This window comes from Nematostella vectensis, unplaced genomic scaffold (assembly GCF_932526225.1).
Source record: "Nematostella vectensis unplaced genomic scaffold, jaNemVect1.1, whole genome shotgun sequence".
In the NCBI taxonomy this organism is placed as follows: Eukaryota; Metazoa; Cnidaria; class Anthozoa; order Actiniaria; family Edwardsiidae; genus Nematostella; species Nematostella vectensis.
In genome coordinates, this window is record NW_026019282.1 from 1 (window position 1) to 21,168 (window position 21,168).

Here is a 21,168-nt window from a genome sequence, read left to right on the forward strand (position 1 = left end):
GACCAAGTTGCTTTCTCACCCACACCCTACCCTCGTTGAATATGTCTATAGCTCTCTTGAGGCTGAAGGCGACTTCATGCCACTTTGGGACTTTGAAATCATCCAGCTTAATATGCGTCCATTTAGTCGTTATTTTATCTTGAGGGATAAGGGCCTGTGGATTGCCCTTGTCAGCCCAACTGGCATACCAATTGGGGTCTGGGACTTTATGATAGATCCAAACGTCAGTATCCTCGGGTGAAAACTTTAGCCATGTCCTAGGGTAGATGAGGTGTACTAGCCCTACTTGCCACTTCCCATCACGTAAGTCGAACGTCTTTGGCGTCCGTATGGTAAAATCGCTGATGGTGTTACCAGGGAAAGCATCTTCGATAGCGTTACTGGGTAACGTGACGTAGAATGGCTCTTGGTCCGTCATGGTGCGTGAGCGTAACTGAGGGAGAACGTGCGTCTCACGCAATTTTATGCATTTGCTCAGCAGACACCCAACTGTTGTACTTAGCAGGCCACCCGCGCCATTTCACAAAGTATTCTTTACCCCTCCCCTTCCCACGTGACTTGACTACTCTTTCGATGCGATACAGCTCCTCCTCCTCGTCGATGTGGACAGGTTGCAGTTCAGGCTCGTAAAACCGCCCCTCTAGCCACGACCCGTCGTACTCACGGAGACGGTACGCATAGTCTTTCTGTTTTGGGTCATCGTACCGCTGGCCCACCGTGAACACCTCCTCTGTCCAGTTTGGGGTGTACCCTTTGGCGAAGATGTGTTTGACTTTACTGATTCGCACTTTATCCCCAACATGGAATTTTGGTAATGGTCTCTTTTTCGCTTTTTTGGGCTTCACACCCGTCTTTTTACCTCCATACAAGACACCCCATACCTCCTGAGCATCATCGTACGTAACTACATCCGCTGGGGCACGACGAATACTACGGTGGTAGGAGTGGTTGTAGTTGTAGACCAGCTTGGGTAACAACTCAATATACCGTCGGGTCTCCTTAAGAGTAAACCAACGCCACATCCAAGTCTTAAGGGTACGATTAAACCGCTCCACCACAGAGGCCTTTAGCTCACTGCGCGTGGAGAAGTAATGGATCCCCTTCGATTTAAGGAACGCTTGAAATGTTCGGTTCCTAAACTCAGTTCCGTCATCTGTCTGAAGCTTTTCAGGTTGACGTCCGCCCTTGAAAATTCCCTCAAACGCCTTAACGATCTGAGGACCTGTCTTGTCTTTCAAAGGGACAGCCCACCCATATTTGCTCAATATGTCAATCCCGGTGAGTATATATTTGTACCCATCATTCACCGAACTATACGCTTGCATGTCACACAAATCCGCTTGCCATTGCTCATCCATCCCATTCACGATCACCCGTTGGCGTGAGTACCGCCGCCTATAGGGCTTATGGACCGTGTAAGTGGATTGGGTCCGAAGCCATGCCTCCACTTGGGCACGACTCACCCCCTTCGAACGTACCGCTCGGAGTAGTTTGTTCACTCCCCCCAAGGCCGCTGGATGCTCCGGATTGTAATAGATTTGTTGGAGAAGATGGTAGGTAGCTTTCTTGGTCATCCTCTTCTCCCTCCCCTCCATCTTCCTTACTACTGACGTACCCACCCTCCCCCTCTTCTTCCTCCTCTTCTTCTTCTTCGTACCATACCCTTTTTCCACTTTCGTTTTTGTCGGGGGCTTTGCCATCGAGTTGCGAGTCCCGAATGGTAATGTTACCCCCACAACATGCGAAGAGACAACGCATGCGTTCTAACGCTGTACGGCAATCGAAACGGGGATGGAGAGGACCCGTACCAAAGCAACCCATACCGCAAGTGATACCCTAGCCACACCCACCCTCTTATTTATGCTGAGAATAAGACGCTGACCACCACAGGTGAGGAACCCTCTTTTTTTATTGTCATTACCATAGTTATTTGATAGACTTACAGTGAGTAATACCCATAAGGGTAGGTGAGCATCCCCCTACGCACCCGTTTGTTATACACCATTTTAAAAGTTTTATGCGCTGGCACAGTGTGCAAGGTCCTACCTATCGTATTACGGACAATAGTGTAAGGGAGAACCACATGACGTTCTTCGTCCCCCTCACCAGTCAAGAGCTCTATCATAGTCTTCTGGTTAACAATACCAGCCGTACGGACATTCAAGTGCAGTCCTTTCACCTTACACACAGATTTCCCACTGTAAGTGGTATACGCATAACTCTTTGGACCAGTCGAGGAGTAACAGTCGATGAAATCCCCCTCGTCTAACTCACTAGTCAAATCCCCTAGGTAGTCACCAAGGGGTGGCTCCCACTCCCCAGGGCGGTGTAGGAAGATGACACTATCCGTATCATGATACAGGCATCGAGGGCCTAGGCGTCTCATTACCCCAAACAATGCCAACCGTGCAAACGCTGTGGTGAAGGCCGCTATGATAACATTAGTATGTGGCTTCAACTCTTGAAATCTCTCGCCCAGTTTATAGTGAACTTGGATAAGGTCATCACTCACAATGAACACATCGTTCACCTCTATGCTATCGTTCGTCAGTAAATCAAAATACTCAATAGGCTCGCTAATGTATTTGGTCCGCCTTGGGTTTGGCTGCTCCCCAAACTTCCCCCACATACAATTTAACCCCATCTTTGCCACACTGCGGAGGCCTGGGTTCTTTGCGATCTTCTCTTTGTCCAATCGGACACCTTGGTGTTGCTCGTACTCGTCAATGTAACGCTGCTTATCCGAGTCAGTGTCACACCACGCTGGCCACCCCGAAGCCTCCTGCTTGAATTTCAAAAAGGTATCGATATACCCCTTGAACAAGCGCTCCCACTCCTCCCAATGCCATATCTCGTAAACACGGAGTACAGTGTACCCCTCCTCGATAGCCTTGAAGACCTCGGGGTGACACCACGTGCCTGTGAACGCCCGCTCCTCATCCGAATGGTTGCAGCTCCCTTGCTCCTCCATCTCAGCACAACTGCGACACAGTGGAAACATCAGCTTCTGATTTACCCTGACAGGGAGGACTGGGAAGAAGAGGTCACGGGGAGGTAGGACACGAATCTTCATGAGCCCCTTGTATGCGTGGAGGTCTTCATTAAAGTTCTCGGTGACAATCGCGTCGGGGTGACCAACGGGGTACTCGCACGTGGCGTTTACCCAAGGGTACAAGGATGTGAAGTCGTAATAATGTATCCGTTCGCCCTCACAGACCTTTGCTTCGTAATGCAATTGAATGGCATTTGTCCTGCCACCAAAGAAGGCATCACGGGGGTTGAGGGGGATCGAATGCTCCACCTCCCCCACAAGGGCTTGCAGTTGTACATCACTGCTCAGCCTAGCGTCGAATTGACACTCCCATACCTCCTCGTAATTATACCCTAAAGCTCTTAGGCGTAACTCTGTAGCACGTGTGTGATCGCGGAGCTCCCTCATAGTAGTATGTGTCAAGGGGTTCACAGTATCAGGTAGGAAGCAAGTAGGACACCCATGGTAAAAACAACCTTGGTATTGGTACACAGTGTTAGTGTCAGCAGCATAACCATCTACCTTAATTCTACCAGCTAAGCGCACCTCGCCTCCATTTCCCGCATGTCGGATACACACACCGTCACGGCGCTCCAGGTATTTCAGCCACTGTAGTGCCTTCAAAGACTGCACATCGTGCCCACGGTACCCACGTAAAGGGACTAGGCCAATTTTACCCTCCTCCAAGAACTTCGAGCGCAGAATCCGACTAGATAACGAGGCTATGGTGATAGCTATCTTGAACGGATGGAGACCAACCGCATCCATGATGAGTTTATCGAAGGCTACCACTGCCCTCTTCAGTACTTCAACATCTTGGTGACAATAGTTAGCAAGTTCCTCCCTCAAGTTGAACACAACCCCACGGGTGACTTGCTCCTGATGCCATTGAGCGACAGCGTTTGCGTCCTCCTCCTTCATACTCCGTAAGTCGTAATAACTCAAATCTGGCATAGGCCCTACATAATCTTGGTGTTCGGTAATATTAAAAAAGTGAGGAAATACACCTTTCTGAGTGATGTGGTCGAACCCAAAAGCTTTTGGGAGCTTACTCAGTGGCATTTGAAAAAAATTCAAGGTACACTTCATCTCAATGTTTAACGAGTCCACCTTCAAATGCATCACCTTGCCACCAGTGAAGATAACATTGGGCTTAATACCATTCTCAAAAAGGTACTCCAAGATAAAATAGGAGTCGTACCCCTTAAAATTGTGTGCCAGGCAGGTGTACCCAGCATTACTGCCACCAAATAACCAGTCGCAAAACGCACGGATACTGGTAAAACTATGCTTTCGGACCCCACACGTGGTGCACTCCAAACGATCCATGGACCACTCCTTACACGTGTCGCACAGTTTTTGAGCGCCCACAAAATTAGGCTCGTGTTTATCACCCAATGGCATCGCCTCGACATCGAAAACGATAAGATGCATGCTATCATCACCGTCTTTGTCCTTTGGTAAAGCATTGGCACCAACAGTCACGTAACACAAATGGTCTGGGGAAACCACCTCTTTGCAGGCAGTACACTTGTACTCCCCACATACATGTGACGTCCCCTCCTCCCGGGTGGCAAGCATATCAATACGTTTACCACATGCCTCGCATTTATGATACATCTGACAGTACGACCGAGGGGTAACACCTTTCTTATTGGGTAACCCTCTAGGCTTGACGAGTTTATGGTTCTCGAAGCACTTAGGGGTACGAAAGTACCTGTTACACTCTGAGCAATACTTCCAATCCCAACGGTGGTCTTGCTCCGGTGGTGGTACCAAAGGGGAACAATCCACCTCTCCGCAACCATAACACGAATTCACACACTTGTGCTGTAGCTTGGAGTCGTAACCCTTCTTGCATATTGTGCAATAGTGGCAACGCCCCAACAAACCGGGCATACTCTTAACGTAATCAAAATGACCCTTGGCATAGTATAAGTAAAGCCTATACTTTGGGTCAGGTAAGTCCCCAGAGTAGATCACAGTATTACCATGCTCCCGGGACACCACATTCAACTCGAACCCTTGACCCCTCAGATATTGTTGGAATTGCTGGATCTCAGGGATCCCACAAGACCCTTCAGGTACACCAGCCTCGGCATGCAACACCTTGGCACGTTCCGTTTGCAAGGGGAGCGGGGGGCCACGCGTACGGCCCGGTGTGGGCTTATACAACTTGGTAGCATTAGGGTCCATGGTTAGGATAGCCATCCCAGTCACAATAGAGCGTGCAGCACATAACTCATCGCTGTTCTCAATACGAATAATACTTTTTTTCCCCTTCCTCCATGCATCCAAGTCGCACGTGTTCAATGTACAAGAGTTCCTCAATTTGTTTTTCCCAGCCCCTGATGGGAGATGAGTACGAATCACATGGAGCCTGAAGTCACCCTCAAACACAAACTGTTGGTTAGATTGCACAACCGTCTCTATGACACCCATGATCCGCTGAGGGGTAAGTTGGTGACGTCGCATAAATGGTAACGCAATTGGGTTCCTCAAAGAAGGAGCATCGATGGTAATACGTGCGTAGTCATGCCCTTGCACCCCACGTAACGTGTCGTCTAGCACCCTGTCTAGCACTCCCTCAACATCCTCCAAAGCCTCCTCTAGATTATCACGTAGGGGCAAATCGACCTTCAAATCGTAGTCGGTGCAATCGGTGCGCATTTTAGTAGACCGCTTGGTTGATGTTTGGCGCAACTCATACACTACATCATCCTTATCACTAACGTCTTCAGGGTCACGCCTCCGCTTCACTCCCCCGCTACCGCCGCCTTGTTGTACACCCATAAAAGGGTCCTCGAAAGACACACAGTCATCCTCCACTAAATTGTTATAGTAGTTTATGTAGTCAAACAACTCATCGAGAGAAGCAAACTGGGGTGTGTCAATAAGCTCATCGTAGAAAAAATCAGGGGGGAGCTGTGCACCCTCTGCATTCTCCTCCTCCTCATCCTCACTTGGGTCTGGTAATATTCCCAACAAGCGTCTAAGCCAATCGTCATTATCGTCACCGTTGTCAGCCATGGTTGAAACAGTCGAAGGGACTGAAACCCTGGTAATGCACAGCCTCTTTTATAGAACTACCCAACCAATAAAACACCTCTTTGAAAACTACCCAATAACAGGCCATGTCTTATAGGATATTATGACGTCACACACCACCTAGGCTGGCAATTGGCCCACCCAACAACCATAGTTCACCTAAACCAATCAAAAACCCCAACGACCTCACCACTATACTGTCTAGACAGTCCAAAAGGTATAAAAAAGGGACGCATAGCACTAAACTCTCAGTCGAACAGACACCCTAAAAAAACACACCATGGCTAACCAAAACTCTACACCCCTACCAGCTTGGGCTGACACCTCCAACACTCTTGGCAATGCGAAGGCACAACAAGTAATAGCCCAAATAGGAGCAAGATGGCAAAAGGGGGAGATAAGAGAGCCAGACGCAATAAATGCAATGTGTAATTACTTTGCAACAGAAAACCAAGCCCTCCGCTACAGAGTGATAATGCTAAATGACATACTAGAAGAGAAGAACATGCAAATCGAGAACCAGTGTTACGAAATCGAAGAGCTGAAGTGGGAGCTGAATAAAATACGACGCGAGAAGAATGGTAACCTTGGAGAAGAACCCAAAGACGAACAACAAGCCTGATAACCTCTTGACCCACTGTCTAGACATTCTAAGAGGCATTATAACCTAGAACCTATCAGAAACAAGTAACCTTAACCCCTAACCAATCAGAGACTTAGCTAACGACGTCATCGGCGTCCCCTAAACACTACTAAAGGGTATAAAAGGAGACGCACACCACAAAAACTCCTCATAGTCTAACCAGACTAAAAAACACAAGATGACCAACCAACCTACTACTCAAGTCACCATCACCACTGAGATAGAAGACGAAGAGGAGGAGATCTCAGAGGGTAGCCACTATCTCACTTCGCGCTCGGCAAGAAACATGAATGCACTCAGCGAAGCGTTCCGCGACCACGTAGGAGCCGTAGGAGACTTTATGACCGGGAGATTGTGCAGAATAGCGGGACAAGTGGAAGAGGCTGAGAGGGAAAGCACTAGGTTGCGGGAACTATGCAACGACCACGAAGCGGAGATCTCAAGCCTCAATAGCAAGGTGTATGGTCTAGAAAGAGATGTGCTGGAAGAACAGCGCACCAGCATCGCAAAAGACCTAGAGATTGCCAACCTCAACTACCAAGTTAGTGTTCTAGAGGGACGTGAGGAGACCCTACGCATGGACTACGACCTCCTGCGCATGCAAGTGGACTATGGTGATCTTAAAGACACCTGCGAGAAAGGGACACAAGTGTCACACCCTGCCAGCGACGCCAAAGACTTAGAGATCGCCAACCTTAACCAGCAAGTCAGCGCTCTAGAGGAACGTGAGCAGACCCTGCGCACGGAATACAACCTCCTGCGCGTACGCTACACCGACCTTATGGGTCAAGCGTCACAGCCAAACGAGAACCCACGGGTAATACACCAAAAAGAGAGGCGGGCAAAACTAATACTTCACCTTTTTTTAACCATACTCATAATAATTGGGGTAGGACTAATGATAATGCTGTTTATAACAGCCAAAGTCATCTAACACTGTTCCAAACCCCAACAGGACGCGGACCAAGCCAACAACAACAACAACAACAACAACAACAACAACTACGAGTTAGGATACAGCGCTGCGGTACGTACGTACCAACCCATGTTACTGGAACTAGACGCTCAAGTGCACAAGTTCATGGGAAGCAACATGAGAGAGAAGTCCCAGAGAAATCAACTGTTGAAAAAGCTCAAACGTATCCGCAACAGGTACAAGGATAACACCCGCAAACGGCGAAATGTGGACCAACACCAAGAGACTGAGTGACTTTTCTCACTACAAACACTTTTCTTTATTACCCTATAACCAGTAAATACATTTTTTCTTTTTTATACTAATCACAGTGGTAACAATAAAAAACACTAAAAAGTAAACGATGACTACAGTGTCTCTACATTTCCCCAATTGGGAACAGGTGGGCTACCCTCCCTATACGTTGGGCTGTGTCCCTGGTGGTTTCCCAAACCTCTGCCTCCTTCCCCTCTAGTATTCCTGGCAACTTCTCGTCACGGCACAACTTCACCATATCCCTTGGTACGACCCTATTGCTCACTAGATCCTCCATGTAGGTGAACCAAGGGCTCCATCGCATGGTGAACCCAAGCGCTTTCGTCATCCTGTCCAACCCTTCCCACATGTGACCAGTGTTCTCCCTGATGGCATCCCTAACCTCATAAAAGGTGTTCAGCCAACTGTCCTTCGTACCTTGCTGGTGCTTGTAGTGCAACACCTCACCCATCAAATCCCATACCACCTTCTTAACGTAATAGTCCACACTATATAGATTGTTGGCAGAGTCCACTACATCGTTGTAGACGGTACCGGAAGAGACATCACCCATACCACAATCACTGTCGTCACTGTCTACCACTACCACCTTCTCCTCCACCTCGTAACTGTTGTTGCTATCGTCATTGTCTACAGCCACTGCTTCTTTTGCTTCTTCATCACAGGTGCAATTACCTCCTCCTCCACTACCTCCTCTACCACGCCCTCGTCCTCCCCCTCGTCCTCCCCCTCCTCTACCACGCATGGGACCTTGCTTGGTGGCGGTGGCGGCGGTTGTGGGACGTTCGCGTTTGCGCTTGCGCCCATGCGGGGGGTGAGGGTTTGCTTCCTGGCCCTTGCTGGCGCTTTCTTCTTCTTCATACTGGGAGGTGTCCATACTGCTGCAGGCTTCTTCCTCTCCGAATCTTTGGGTTCCTCCGCCCACACAAACTGCTTGCATTTTTGGTTGGGTGCCTGCACTGGACACTGAAAATAGACACGCCCCCTGGAGAACTGACCAGCGCTTACCACTGGCTTGCAGATGAGGTTGTGACCCTCGCACACAGGGAAGTCGAAGACTGTGTTCCCCTCAGGGATGTACTCTTTTATACTCTTGGCTTGCTCGATGGTAAAATAGTACCCACAACCAACTTGGTCGTTTTTATAGTCGATGTTGGCGCCACACCTCAACGCTGACCCTACTTGTTTAGCCTCGGCGCCGCAAAAACACTTTACATTCATGGCTGAAAGGTTGCTGCTTAACCTGAAAAAACACCTAGGGCCTTATATCCTTTCCCGCGCTGACGTCACCGTGTTGTCGCGCGCGCGGGAGCCAATCCCGACCCCGCGTGACGTCACACCCCTAACCAGATATCTCCATTCCCATTGGTTAACACCACCTGTGACGTCACACACCTGACCATATATCCACCAATCAGAATCCAGCTTGACCACCCCTCCCCTAGCTGACCAAAACCTGACCAAATATACTAGTGATACTACTTACGTACTTTCGGTCTCTATTCTATACTCAAAGGTTTCAATTTCTGAAAATGCGCCCGAATAGTAGATGTCGCTCAACATTATAATAAATTAAATCATTTCCCCCTTTAGAAGTTTTTTTTTTCTAAAAAAAAAAAAAACACAAAGAAAAGAATATGCGGAAAAGTGTAGCCGTTTCATTTAATAATTGAGCGCACATCTTGAAATCAGTGTTCCTTAGGATAAAAACTGTCTGAACTTTGGCGTTCCCGCGAGAGCTTACCTTTAATCTCCACGAACGACACTCGCTTGTGTTAAGAAAACGACATCCAATCTCGCCTAAATAGAGACGATTTATATTAACGTGGGTGGGTCTTTTCCGCTGTCCTCTGAAATGTGCCTGTTGAGACCACCCTCTAACACTAAGAAATAATAGACAAGTGAGAGGGCAAGAGTATTCCCTGCTCTTAAAGAATGTCGATCAACAACTCCTTTGTCATGTTTTACACTAAAAAATACAACGGTTTATTTACAGGAAAACTTAAACATAACCACCCACTATAAAGGACTAATGCCCTATTAACGATATTTGATTGAAAGGATCTCAGTTCCTTGAACTAGCCGGTGGGAATGGATTCTTGTGACTCGATATTGCGAGGGAGTGTAAAAATGTGATTGGCTTTCTTGGAGGGGGCGTAACGAGTCTCGAGTGTTTCTATCTCGGATACAACGTACAGGGCATTTTGAAAGGTTACAAAGCAGAGGGCATATGAATAGAGGGGTGGAATTTCATTATACAACTCGTGGTACGCTTTTGCTACCGAAGTGGACACTGTATGATTTATTCTGCTTGTTTCCGCCTGGATACTACACGCCTGAACACTGAGGACAGAGTCTAGCTTTGTTCCCTGCATATGAATCATTTTCTATCGAAAAACTATAATATTGACGTTGTTTGTAATTAACTCTATGAATAATTGAGATTGAGATACATCGCCGAGATTTCAACTGAGAGCAGTTTTACTCAAATCCGGAAGCCAGTCTCTCTGACAAAGCGTGCGACTCGTAGATAAACACACGACTTAACTTGGAAAAGGCTGGTTATTTAAACGCTATATTAGAATAAACCGGAGGAGAATATCAAAGAAAAAAATAATGTTTCGTCTAGGACCGACTAATACACGGTATGGGAGATTTTCACATAGGGATAATAATAATAATTGGAAAACTGAAAGAAACTTGCCTCAACTGCTGTTTTCATTTTAAATTTTGATATGCTTATTGCAAATATTAAATATTTTCCTAAATTCTTAATGAAATAAAATATTAGCAGTCTTTCAAATAGAATATTCAACGTACACTTTGGATTTTAAATTGTTACTGTGTGGCTAAAACAAATACCTTGCTTTGAAGAGTGTTTTCTTTAACCAAAGCGGTAAGTAAATCACGTCAAACAAGCGCAGATTTTCGTAAAAATGTAAACCGGACAAACATCTTTGTGTCTAAGTACTTTGTTGATATCATGATTCAGCCGGATTGTTTTTATATGGCATACTAAGTAGCGCATTTTGCATGAAAATTAGTCCATCCTACCTGTGATTCTGCTCTGAGGTTTTTCCCTTTACCCTTAAAAAAAACTAAGAACACGATGCGGCACATAAATCCCTCGGGCATCCCGGGGTACCTTGCGGTGGGATTTAGATATCAGGATATCACGCGCACGCGTTATTTTCTAAGATATTTTCACGCGCTATTTTTTAAACAGTTTTCAAGCGCAATCGCTATATTTGTAACAGTTTTCAAGCGCACGCGTTATTTTTTAACTCTTTTCACGCGCACGCATTGAATCAGTCACGATCTAGATTTTAATCACATTCTTATTGATATTTTTGTTTTTTTTTTTACTTCATTTTTTAGCATTTCCTTTTCATCAGAAATGAATGATTTACCGTTTACAATTTTTGCCGCTGGCTATTTTATGTAAGTAAATCTCCCGAATGACAGGAACAACTTTTATCACTTTCTGATACTATGCTACTACTAAGTCCCCATGCTTTTCTGGGTTCTCTTTTTCAGTTTTAAGCGTGGAAACCAATTTGGGCTCGGTTTATCTGATTTGAGATCAGTGATTGGTCTACTATATCTTAACGAGAACCTTTGATTTCGCCGACAGCTCGTTGGATCTGGTGATTTTTCGAAAAAGAGAAGTTCACAAACGAAAAATGAATCAAATAGGTCCTGTTGCTTTTGTAAGGGGAAGTTTGAAAGAACCCTTGACAGACACACATTCATCACTATTTTTACTCGATATTGGAAAACTACGTGATGAAATCTCGAGATAACCATCGAAAAACAAAAGCTATGTACGCTATTTACCAATTTTGATGGAAAATATTGCAATATTTCTCAAATCAGACTATACAAAAGGGTGCTTTCTCATAGTTTTCAAGAATGAAAAATAGCAGCTAACGGAAGCTCATAGAGAGTAACGTCTATAGTCGGTGAGGCAAAAATTCATTGAGAGCTATCGCACCGCTAGCAGTGTCCCTCGTGATGGAGCGGATTCCCTACTTTCATCGCACGAAATATAAATTATGGTAGTCGACCATCGTCTAAAACTGGGATCACTGTCTTTTCAAAGGGGTGGTGGAACATTGAATCGCGGAGAAGGAGGGTGGGGAATATTGAAACGGGAGGCACAGGTCAAAGGGAAGAGAGTTGACCACTCAAGTACAAGGTGGGGAGGGGTAGGAGCAGATCTAGGGGAAGGCTTGCTTGGGCTACACCCCCCCCCCCCCCCCCTCCCGAGTAATCTTCCTGTTCTTAGGTACCACAAAAGCAGACTTGGTGCAGCAATCTATGAATGTGACTTATTGAGTGATTGATTTTACAATAAAGAAATGGAGGAGACCACCGAATCCACCCCGAGCCGTCTAAAGTAAGGCCAAGTCACACACGAATAGTACAGAATCCAACCCGAGCCGTCCCGAGTAAATCCGAGTCACGCTCACATAGTTCCGACTCAAACCCGAGTAATTCCGAATCACACAAACATAGTACCGAATCCACCCCGAGCACACCCGAGTAAGCAGAATCAATACGAAAGATTCATGTTCTCATGACATTAAATATTTTGCCAAAAGGAAGAAATACTTTGTCTGAACGACTATTCGCCTGCAACAATCACTGGTTTACCTCCATATGAAGGCATATAAGTTTACCATATCAAAATGGTTGGAAACTTGTCTATATGTAGTCATTGATGGGCTTCCTGTGGTTAAGTGGTAATCGATGATTGGATTCCTGTGGTTAAGTGGTAATCTATGATGGACTTTCTGTGGTTAGCTGGTAATCAATGCTGGACTTCCTGTGGTTAAGTGGTAATCAATGATGGGCTTCCTGTGGTTAGCTGGTTATCAATGATGGGTTTCTTGTGGTTAGCTGGTAATCAATGATGGACTTCCTGTGGTTGGCTGGTAATCAATGATGGACTTCCTGTGGTTAAGTGGTAATCAATGATGGACTTCCTGTGGTTAGCTGGTAATCAATGATGGACTTCCTGTGGTTAAGTGGTAATCAATGATGGACTTCCTGTGGTTAGCTGGTAATCAATGATGGACTTTCTGTGGTTAAGTGGTAATCAATGATGGGCTTCCTGTGGTTAGCTGGTAATCAATGATGGACTTCCTGTGGTTAGCTGGTAATCAATGATGGACTTTCTGTGGTTAAGTGGTAATCAATGATGGGCTTCCTGTGGTTAGCTGGTAATCAATGATGGACTTCCTGTGGTTAGCTGGTAATCAATGATGGACTTTCTGTGGTTAAGTGGTAATCAATGATGGGCTTCCTGTGGTTAGCTGGTAATCAATGATGGACTTTCTGTGGTTAGCTGGTAATCAATGATGGGCTTCCTGTGGTTAGCTGGTAATCAATGATGGACTTTCTGTGGTTAGCTGGTTATCAATGATGGGCTTCCTGTGGTTAGCTGGTAATCAATGATGGACTTCCTGAGGTTAAGTGGTAATCAATGATGGACTTCCTGTGGTTAAGTGGTAATCAATTATGGATATCTTGTGGTTAGCTGGACATCAATGATGGGCGTCCTGTGGTAGGCTGGTAATCAATGATCGGATTCAATGGTGAGCTTCCTGTGGTTAGCTGGTAATCAATGATGGACTCTCTGTGGTAGGCTGGTAATCAATGATGGGCTTCCTGTGGTAGACTGGTAATCAATGATGGGCTTCCTGTGGTTAGCTGTTACTCAATGATGGACTTCCTGTGGTTAGCTGGTAATCAATGATGGACTTCCTGTGGTTAGCTGGTAATCAACGGCACCTGTGGTGTTCAGAGAAACTTCCAAAAATGTCCAATTATGGGCTTCTTACGTCATCAAATTATACGATTGCTTTGGTGGGCATCCTGTGGACTGCTGACTCTCGGAGAGCTCCCTTTAATTAACGTTCCTTGGATTAATGCAAATAAGGTAGATAGTGGAGACTGGATTTATGGGTAGCTTGTGGTCATCCTGTGGTATGGCTCAGCGCGCATGTTCAGTATCTATGTGAATCTGCAATTTGTCGTTGACGCTCAGCGGCTCTCGCGAGCTGCTACTAGAGAATACCACTGACTCCGTTTTGCTGTTGACCCCGGGCTCATGCGCTGTACTTCCGCGGCTGCGCAATGAGCTGAGCTGGACGTCGGTCCCATTTTCTTGCCGAGTGCTACTTCGGGATAAGAATCTGTTTAAAAAACAAGCATGATCTACGTATCATTGTCAAACAATGGACTTGGTTGTACCTTATAGAAGTTGGACAGCTATTTAACGAGATAAATCACATTCCAGAGTGTATGTTATTGTTATCTTTGAATTAACGTTTAAATTCGTTTATATTGAAATTTTATACAAGCTTATATAGCGTGACGTGACTGTTATAGCTAGACATGATTGATATTGTGTGACATGATTGATATTGCGTGACGTGATTGATATTGCGTGACGCGACTAATACAGCTTGACATGAATGATATAACGTGACATGACTGAGATTGAATGACGTGAATGATACCGTTTGGCGTGACTGATATCGTTTGACAATGACTTACTTATGAGGGTGCCTTCTGCGTTTGATATTCCGCCACAGTCTCCACACGGTAGACTTGAACGCCTTGTTGCGGAATGAGAACAGGAAGGGATTGAGCGCGGAGTTCAGATACCCGAGCATGAGCAAGGGGGGGTACACATGAGGGGGCGTTGTCATGAAGCAGGCCGGACACAGGTTGCTTACCACGCTCACCATGCAGTACGGCACCCAGCAACAGAAGAACGCACACACGAACATCGAGATTGTCTTCGCGGCGCGCACGTTCCGCACGTGCTCCTTTTGCTCGGAAGGATTGCGGACAGACGCACGGCCCGCGGATGGCAAGCCACAAGAATGACTGCGAGCGATGCGGTAAATCTTCGCGTAAATCGCGCAAGTGAGTAAAAGCGGCACAACGAAGTTAACCATCGAAGTAACAACTGAGAACGCCGTAGGTAGCGGGAAGACGCACTGGCCGTAGAACAGAAAGCTTTTATATGGGCTTATATCAATAGCTCCGATGACCGGTAAGATAGACATCACAAGACAGTATAACCAGATGACCGCAATGATGATCAGGGCGCGGCGACGGGTCATAAACCTCCCCGCGCGGCGGAACCTGTTGAGCGGGTCGCTGAGCGTCTTGTATCGGTCCAGGCTCACCGCAAGGAGGGTCAATATCGAGGTGGGGACTGTCATGAGGTACACGGTGGTCCATACTCGACACATGACCTCCCCGTGGTCCCACCGACCCCCCGTGATCAGGATGTCCACGTCAAAGGGCATAGCGAGGAGGGCGGTGATCAGATCGGAGACGGACAGCGACACGATGAACAGATTTGTGGGCAACCTGTGGAGGGAGAAATACTTATTCTTCAAATGAAAGTTCCACTAGCCTACTTGAAGCCGCTGACAGGTCAGCGGCTAAACGTAGGAAAATGTGAAAAAGGTTTCGTCAGTCCTTTTAAAAGTAGATATTCTCCTTATTCATAATCAATGTGTTGCTTCATACGGCAATTGATTGATTAGCAAAATTAATCAAAATTGGGGACTTACACTAATAAATCACGTCACGACTTTTGAGTGGCAAACTCGCTCCAAAATGCACACGGAAATGCCTGCGTCACGAAATAAAATCCATGAAACTAATTCTATGCTTATTTAAAATACATTGAAACTTTCAGTTATTATTCGCAAGTGCTGATTAAGTTGCTTTTTGTGAGTACAAGTCGCCTAAAGGGGGATCAGCTGAGCTTTTCTATTTTTGGCTGTTTTCAACACAAGTTGTCATTTAATCGGATTTTAATAGGATCAATTTAAGATTTTTAGCATCATATTTTTAGTATTTATTGTTTACCGGGAAAACACATTTCCCGCCGAGTGTATGACTAAATGCATGCTGTTGGAAACATTGTGTTTCGCTGAATGAACGGCACGTGCATTAAATCTCAAATGAACGGCACATGTTTACATCTAAATGGAGACTAAATGAAGGGCACGTGTATACATGGACGGCACTAGATCTCAATGGAGATTTAGAAAGGATTTCAATCTAAACACACGAAGGCACTTATGAATAGAATTCGAAGGATCTGCTTTAGAATAACCTTTTTTTAAAAGCACAACACAATTCTATGTAAGGGTACTATAGCGGCAAGAGGCAATGCCATCGTATCTAAAGTAAAAAATAGAATTTGAAGGATCTATTCTATAATGACGTAGGGAGAAACCACCGGACAGCCTCTATCTGCTGGTGTGCGTCGGACAAGAGAAGCCACACTGTGAGCTCGCGCTGGCGCTCTTGAAACCGGTGGCCTCAACCGGCGTGAAGAAACCGTTTAGCTGTTTAGTAATCCACACCACCCTATTTACCGTCTTCAATAATTTACTCCTTACTCAATTACTATTTTTATCTTACGTTAGTTAATCATCAATGAACTTTGTACATAGCTGTAACATGCCACTATTACTCTTTTATAACCTGAAGAAGGCAGGTATTGGCCTGCCGAAATATCGTTCTAAAAGACATTAATCTGCGTTGTTGCCACCTTTTTCTTTTGAAGGTTTTATTTTATAATAACCTCAATCTCTGTCTCTCCCTCATTTCTGACGCGCAGTTTTTTTTGGTCTCGCGCATCGTTCGTAAAATCCCACTCGTAGTACTCCATTTCCTTGTCAAAACAACGCATCGCATTTGCTTACGTATGATACGACACAGCTTCACTCCCTTATTCTTGAGAGGTAAGTCAGGAGAACGCATTGTGCGATTTGAAATATTAGCTAACTTAAAAAGTGCTTTGGGCAAAACGTATTATCGACCATCACAATATTCGTCTACGGGGCTGATAGAAGGGGAAGTCAAATGGGCGTTCGATTGAACTCATATAACTAAGAGTTATATCGACACCTCCATCCAGAAGCATATCAAAGGCTATCATGATCAGGTCTCACTTAACGCAAGTGCACGTACGACCCCAAAGGCACGGAGAAGTCTTAAAAGCTCTCTCTCTATTAATGGGATATGATTCAAGGTTAAGGTCAGATATAAGATGTTCAATTCATCATTGACCAAACCAAATCGAAGATATCGCATTAACTTCCACCTTTTGTGGTTCTTGTTGCACACCTACCTTCATAAGCTTTTTTGTACGCCTGTCTTTTAAGTCTTTCAACTTTCGCCTATCTTCCGGGGCTATTGCCATGGGTCTACCTTCTAATTCTTTTGTTATACGCCTATCTTCCAAGGCCTTTATTACACGCCTATCTTCTAATAAGGCTTTTGATATACGCCTATCTTCCAAGGCCTTTGTTACATGCCTATCTTCCAAGGCTTTTGTTACATGCCTATCTTCCAAGGCCTTTGTTACATGCCTATCTTCTAATAAGGCTTTTGATATACGCCCATCTTCTAAGGCTTTTGTTATACGCCTATCTTCCAAGGCCTTTGTTACACGCCTATCTTCTAATAAGGCTTTTGATATACGCCTATCTTCCAAGGCCTTTGTTACATGCCTATCTTCCAAGGCCTTTGTTACATTCCTATCTTCCAAGGCCTTTGTTACATGCCTATCTTCCAAGGCTTTTGATATACGCCTATCTTCCAAGGCCTTTGTTACATGCCTATCTTCCAAGGCTTTTGTTACATGCCTATCTTCCAAGGCTTTTGTTACACGCCTACCTTCTAATTCTTTTGTTATACGCCTATCTTCCAAGGCCTTTGTTACACGCCTATCTTCTAATAAGGCTTTTGTTATACGCCTATCTTCCAATGCCTTTGTTACACGCCTATCTTCTAATAAGGCTTTTGTTATACGCCTATCTTCCAAGGCCTTTGTTACACGCCTATCTTCTAATAAAGCTTTTGTTATACGCCTATTTTCCAAGGCCTTTGTTACACGCCTATCATCTAAGGCTTTTGTTATACGCCTATCTTCCAAGGCCATTGTTACACGCCTATCTTCCAAGGCTTTTGATATATGCCTATCTTACAAGGCCTTTGTTACATGCCTATCTTCCAAGGCTTTTGATATACGCCTATCTTCTAATAAGGATTTTGATATACGCCTATCTTCCAAGGCTTTTGATACACGCCTATCTTCTAAGGACTTTGTTATACGCCTACTATTTGGGTTATACGCCTACCTTCTAAGGCCTTTGTTCACAGCCACCACGCCACACACCAACATATTTCCCGCCAAAGCGACGACGATAATGCAACAGTACAACACCGCGAACACCCACGCGTACCACGAGTCAAAATTGCGCAGATGCAGCGACACGCTTGAGTTGGTGGAATTGCTCATCATCGCGCGACTAGCTTTAAACTCCGCGGCGGCAAATAGCAGGGGATAGTTGTGGTATTGTTCTATCTACCGTGCAAATAGAACAGTAGAGAGACGTTGGTAAAAGAGTTTTCAAGTTTTTCAAGGGGGCCTTGATGTGTGATTCCTTAGTGTTGTGACGACCCAAGACGATGAATGTTGCTGCTGCTGTATTGTTGTCACTGTTCAATTTCGTGTCCTGATCGTATTTTTGTTAGTACCGCTAATTTGAGCCTTGTTGGATAGGCTCACTGGACCGTTCACTTTGCGTATTAGTATTAGCTGCTGCTGCTATTCGATTTTTCCCGCGAAAAGAAAAACAAAATGTTTGTACTCCTTGATTGCTTTCTGTTGGTCTAGAGTGCTGTCTCTTTGCCGCGATGACCGTCTGATGGCGACCTGACGACGACCTGACGACGACCTGACTGATGTTGCTTTTTGCTATTCGCTCTTGTTATTGTTTGGTTTCAGCGTGAATTTTTTTCGGCAAAAGGAAATATCCTGTTTTTATTCATTAATAAAAACCATTTCCTTTTATCTTCGATCGGATGCGACTAACTTGTTATGGCGGTTATATTTTAAGGTCGAAAGCGTAATCGCTCGTCTGGCCCAAATGAGTTGTTTTTCAAGTCTGTTTCATGGAAGATTTCCCGTCTGCTCTCGTGGGCGCTCAGTTGTCACGTCCTATTCTTGCTCTCCCTCGCTTCTTAAAATGATGACAATTGGAAGAGTATTTCACCTACCAGATTTGAATCCCAACCTTTTTACATTCCTGAAATCAAAAGAGAGCAAAATTTAAAAAGGAGAACTATTTAACCCTCCGATATCTTCTCCAGGGCATTCTCATGTCTTTTCGGGAAACTTTTTGGTATAAAAAGAAAAACTTGTAGACGGGTTATATATTACTCCTTTAAGAAGTGGCAGTAGTTCAATCTTGCATGAGATTTTTATGCCAAATAGTAAGCATCGATAGACTAATAGTCAGTAACGATTTCATGCCAAATAAAAAAATACACATTAAAAAAAACGTTAAAGAAAAAAAAAACGATTAATGAAAAGTGACAATTATCAAACACGTTAAGGAATACCGAACAGTACTGACCTTAAACACACAAACACAAGCAAACAGTCTGATGTCTGATATGTTTCAAAGCGATACGGTAAATTAGTCCGCAAGAAAGCGAGCGCAAGATTTTATCCCTTCAGGCGAAGGCCGCGCGCATGCGCACTTCACGCTTCTATCTAGCAAATAATAAAATGCTCGCGGTGTTTCCGCCCCGTGATATTCAATGATTTGCACGATAACAATGTCTTTACGAGATAACACCGAGCACTGAAGACTGCGAAATAATAAGCACAGATATTTCAGGGTTATTAAGACTTTTAGGAAACAAAATTATGAAAAACGTATTTTTTTCCAAATAGGTAATGAGGTCTCAACGAGAGTAAACCTATTTCTAACTGCGATACCGACTATCATGCGATAAATCAAAAAATGCATTTTAAACGTGACATTTCTAGTGAGTCGTGATCAAACAAAGACTTACGTTTTCGTGAAGGTTCGTAATACGATTGCACCAATTGAAAGAGATTTCCAGCTTAAAATAAAGGGAGAGTTGAGAGGAATGTCATGTATGTCAATGTCTTCCTATGAATTTGCCGAGAAGTCATCTCTTATCGTATTTCTTTAACCAACAATACCAATAACAGAAAACACTTGACTAGGAAATATTGTTTTCATATAGTCATTTTTCAGTCCATTAGGAGCTAATTTGTGCGATTCGCGTCTATAGTGTTTACAAAATTAAGTTTGTTTATAATGTGCTTGTAATTGTCAGTAATTTACAGATGTTCAAATCTCTAATATGTTATTTTAGACGCTTTGATTCATTCGATATTCCTATGGTTGATGAGACTCTGATAACAAGTAGCTAATCAAAATATGGTAGCACTTCTAGTGGTCCTTCTGATCTGTCGCAAGCACCTCCATACATTAGCATAAGACAAACATTGTCACACAAACCGCCATCCAGCTTCACAAAGTGAAATAACTTAAAGTAAGATCCGTGCTTTGTTTTATGGCTGTAAACAGCGCAACATATACTAAAGCTCTTATAAGGTGTTATGCTTAAAGTCTTTTTTAGAACGTTCTAATTTTATAACTAGGGTGTGCAGTAGCTTTAATTTTTTTTATAATGATGCAGTTTCATCGATATTATTATTCGCTTTCCTGTCGCCAAGTGTGCCAAATGAGGATGCCTATTATGTCGTTTACGACGCTTGTTCATAGGTGCAATAGTCCCACTTTTTTCTATTCTTACTATATTTTTTACTATACTATATCATTTAACTATATTCTTACTTTAAACAATATAGGTTTAAAACTATGTGAGTTGCAGTTGTCTGACAAATAGTGACATTTTGGTATAGTTTGAGGTAGCTTTGTGTGTGAAGTAGCTTTTTGTTGATTGTTAAGTAGTACCGATAGGCTAGAATAAGGCTAATGGTAAGGTCTGATTGTGAAGTAGTACCGATAGGCTAGAATAAGGCTAATGGTTTGAAGCAAGCACTTGACACCATCATGAAAAGCGATGACGTTATTCGGTCAGTTCGTGTCCTCGTAAAAAGGCCACTAATAACTTGTGTGAGGTTTAAACGCATTTTGGCACGATATACCGAGATATTATCTGCTCTCCTAACAAAAGCAATAGGCTTTCAGACTTATTAATTCTTTAAGTCTTCTGAAACGTAGGCATTTTTGGATAAAGCTAGATCTATAAAACTTACAATGTTGTTGTCGAAAAAGTAAATAGATCCGGAGGATCAAAATGTCTAGCTTTACTCGTCATGCT

General features: G+C 44.4%; 1 protein-coding gene across 4 annotated transcripts; it reads right to left on the minus strand.

The window, feature by feature from the left end:
- Positions 1 to 11,330: 11,330 nt before the first annotated feature.
- On the minus strand, positions 11,331 to 19,984 carry LOC125560902 (tyramine receptor Ser-2-like). 4 transcript variants are annotated; one of them, XM_048723205.1, is made up of 4 exons: positions 19,864 to 19,984; positions 18,138 to 19,088; positions 14,518 to 15,345; positions 11,331 to 14,153 (listed from the first exon to the last, which is right to left on the minus strand). In XM_048723205.1, exons 2-4 carry the CDS (start codon positions 18,299 to 18,301, stop codon positions 13,952 to 13,954), a joined length of 1,194 nt encoding a protein of 397 aa, XP_048579162.1. In that variant the 5' UTR covers positions 18,302 to 19,088; positions 19,864 to 19,984; the 3' UTR covers positions 11,331 to 13,951. The 4 variants fall into 4 exon arrangements, with proteins under 4 accessions (XP_048579162.1, XP_048579163.1, XP_048579161.1 ...); XM_048723206.1 differs by lacking the exon at positions 19,864 to 19,984 and adding an exon at positions 19,419 to 19,544 and having other exon boundaries at positions 11,331 to 14,135; XM_048723204.1 differs by lacking the exon at positions 19,864 to 19,984 and adding an exon at positions 19,419 to 19,544.
- Positions 19,985 to 21,168: the final 1,184 nt, after the last annotated feature.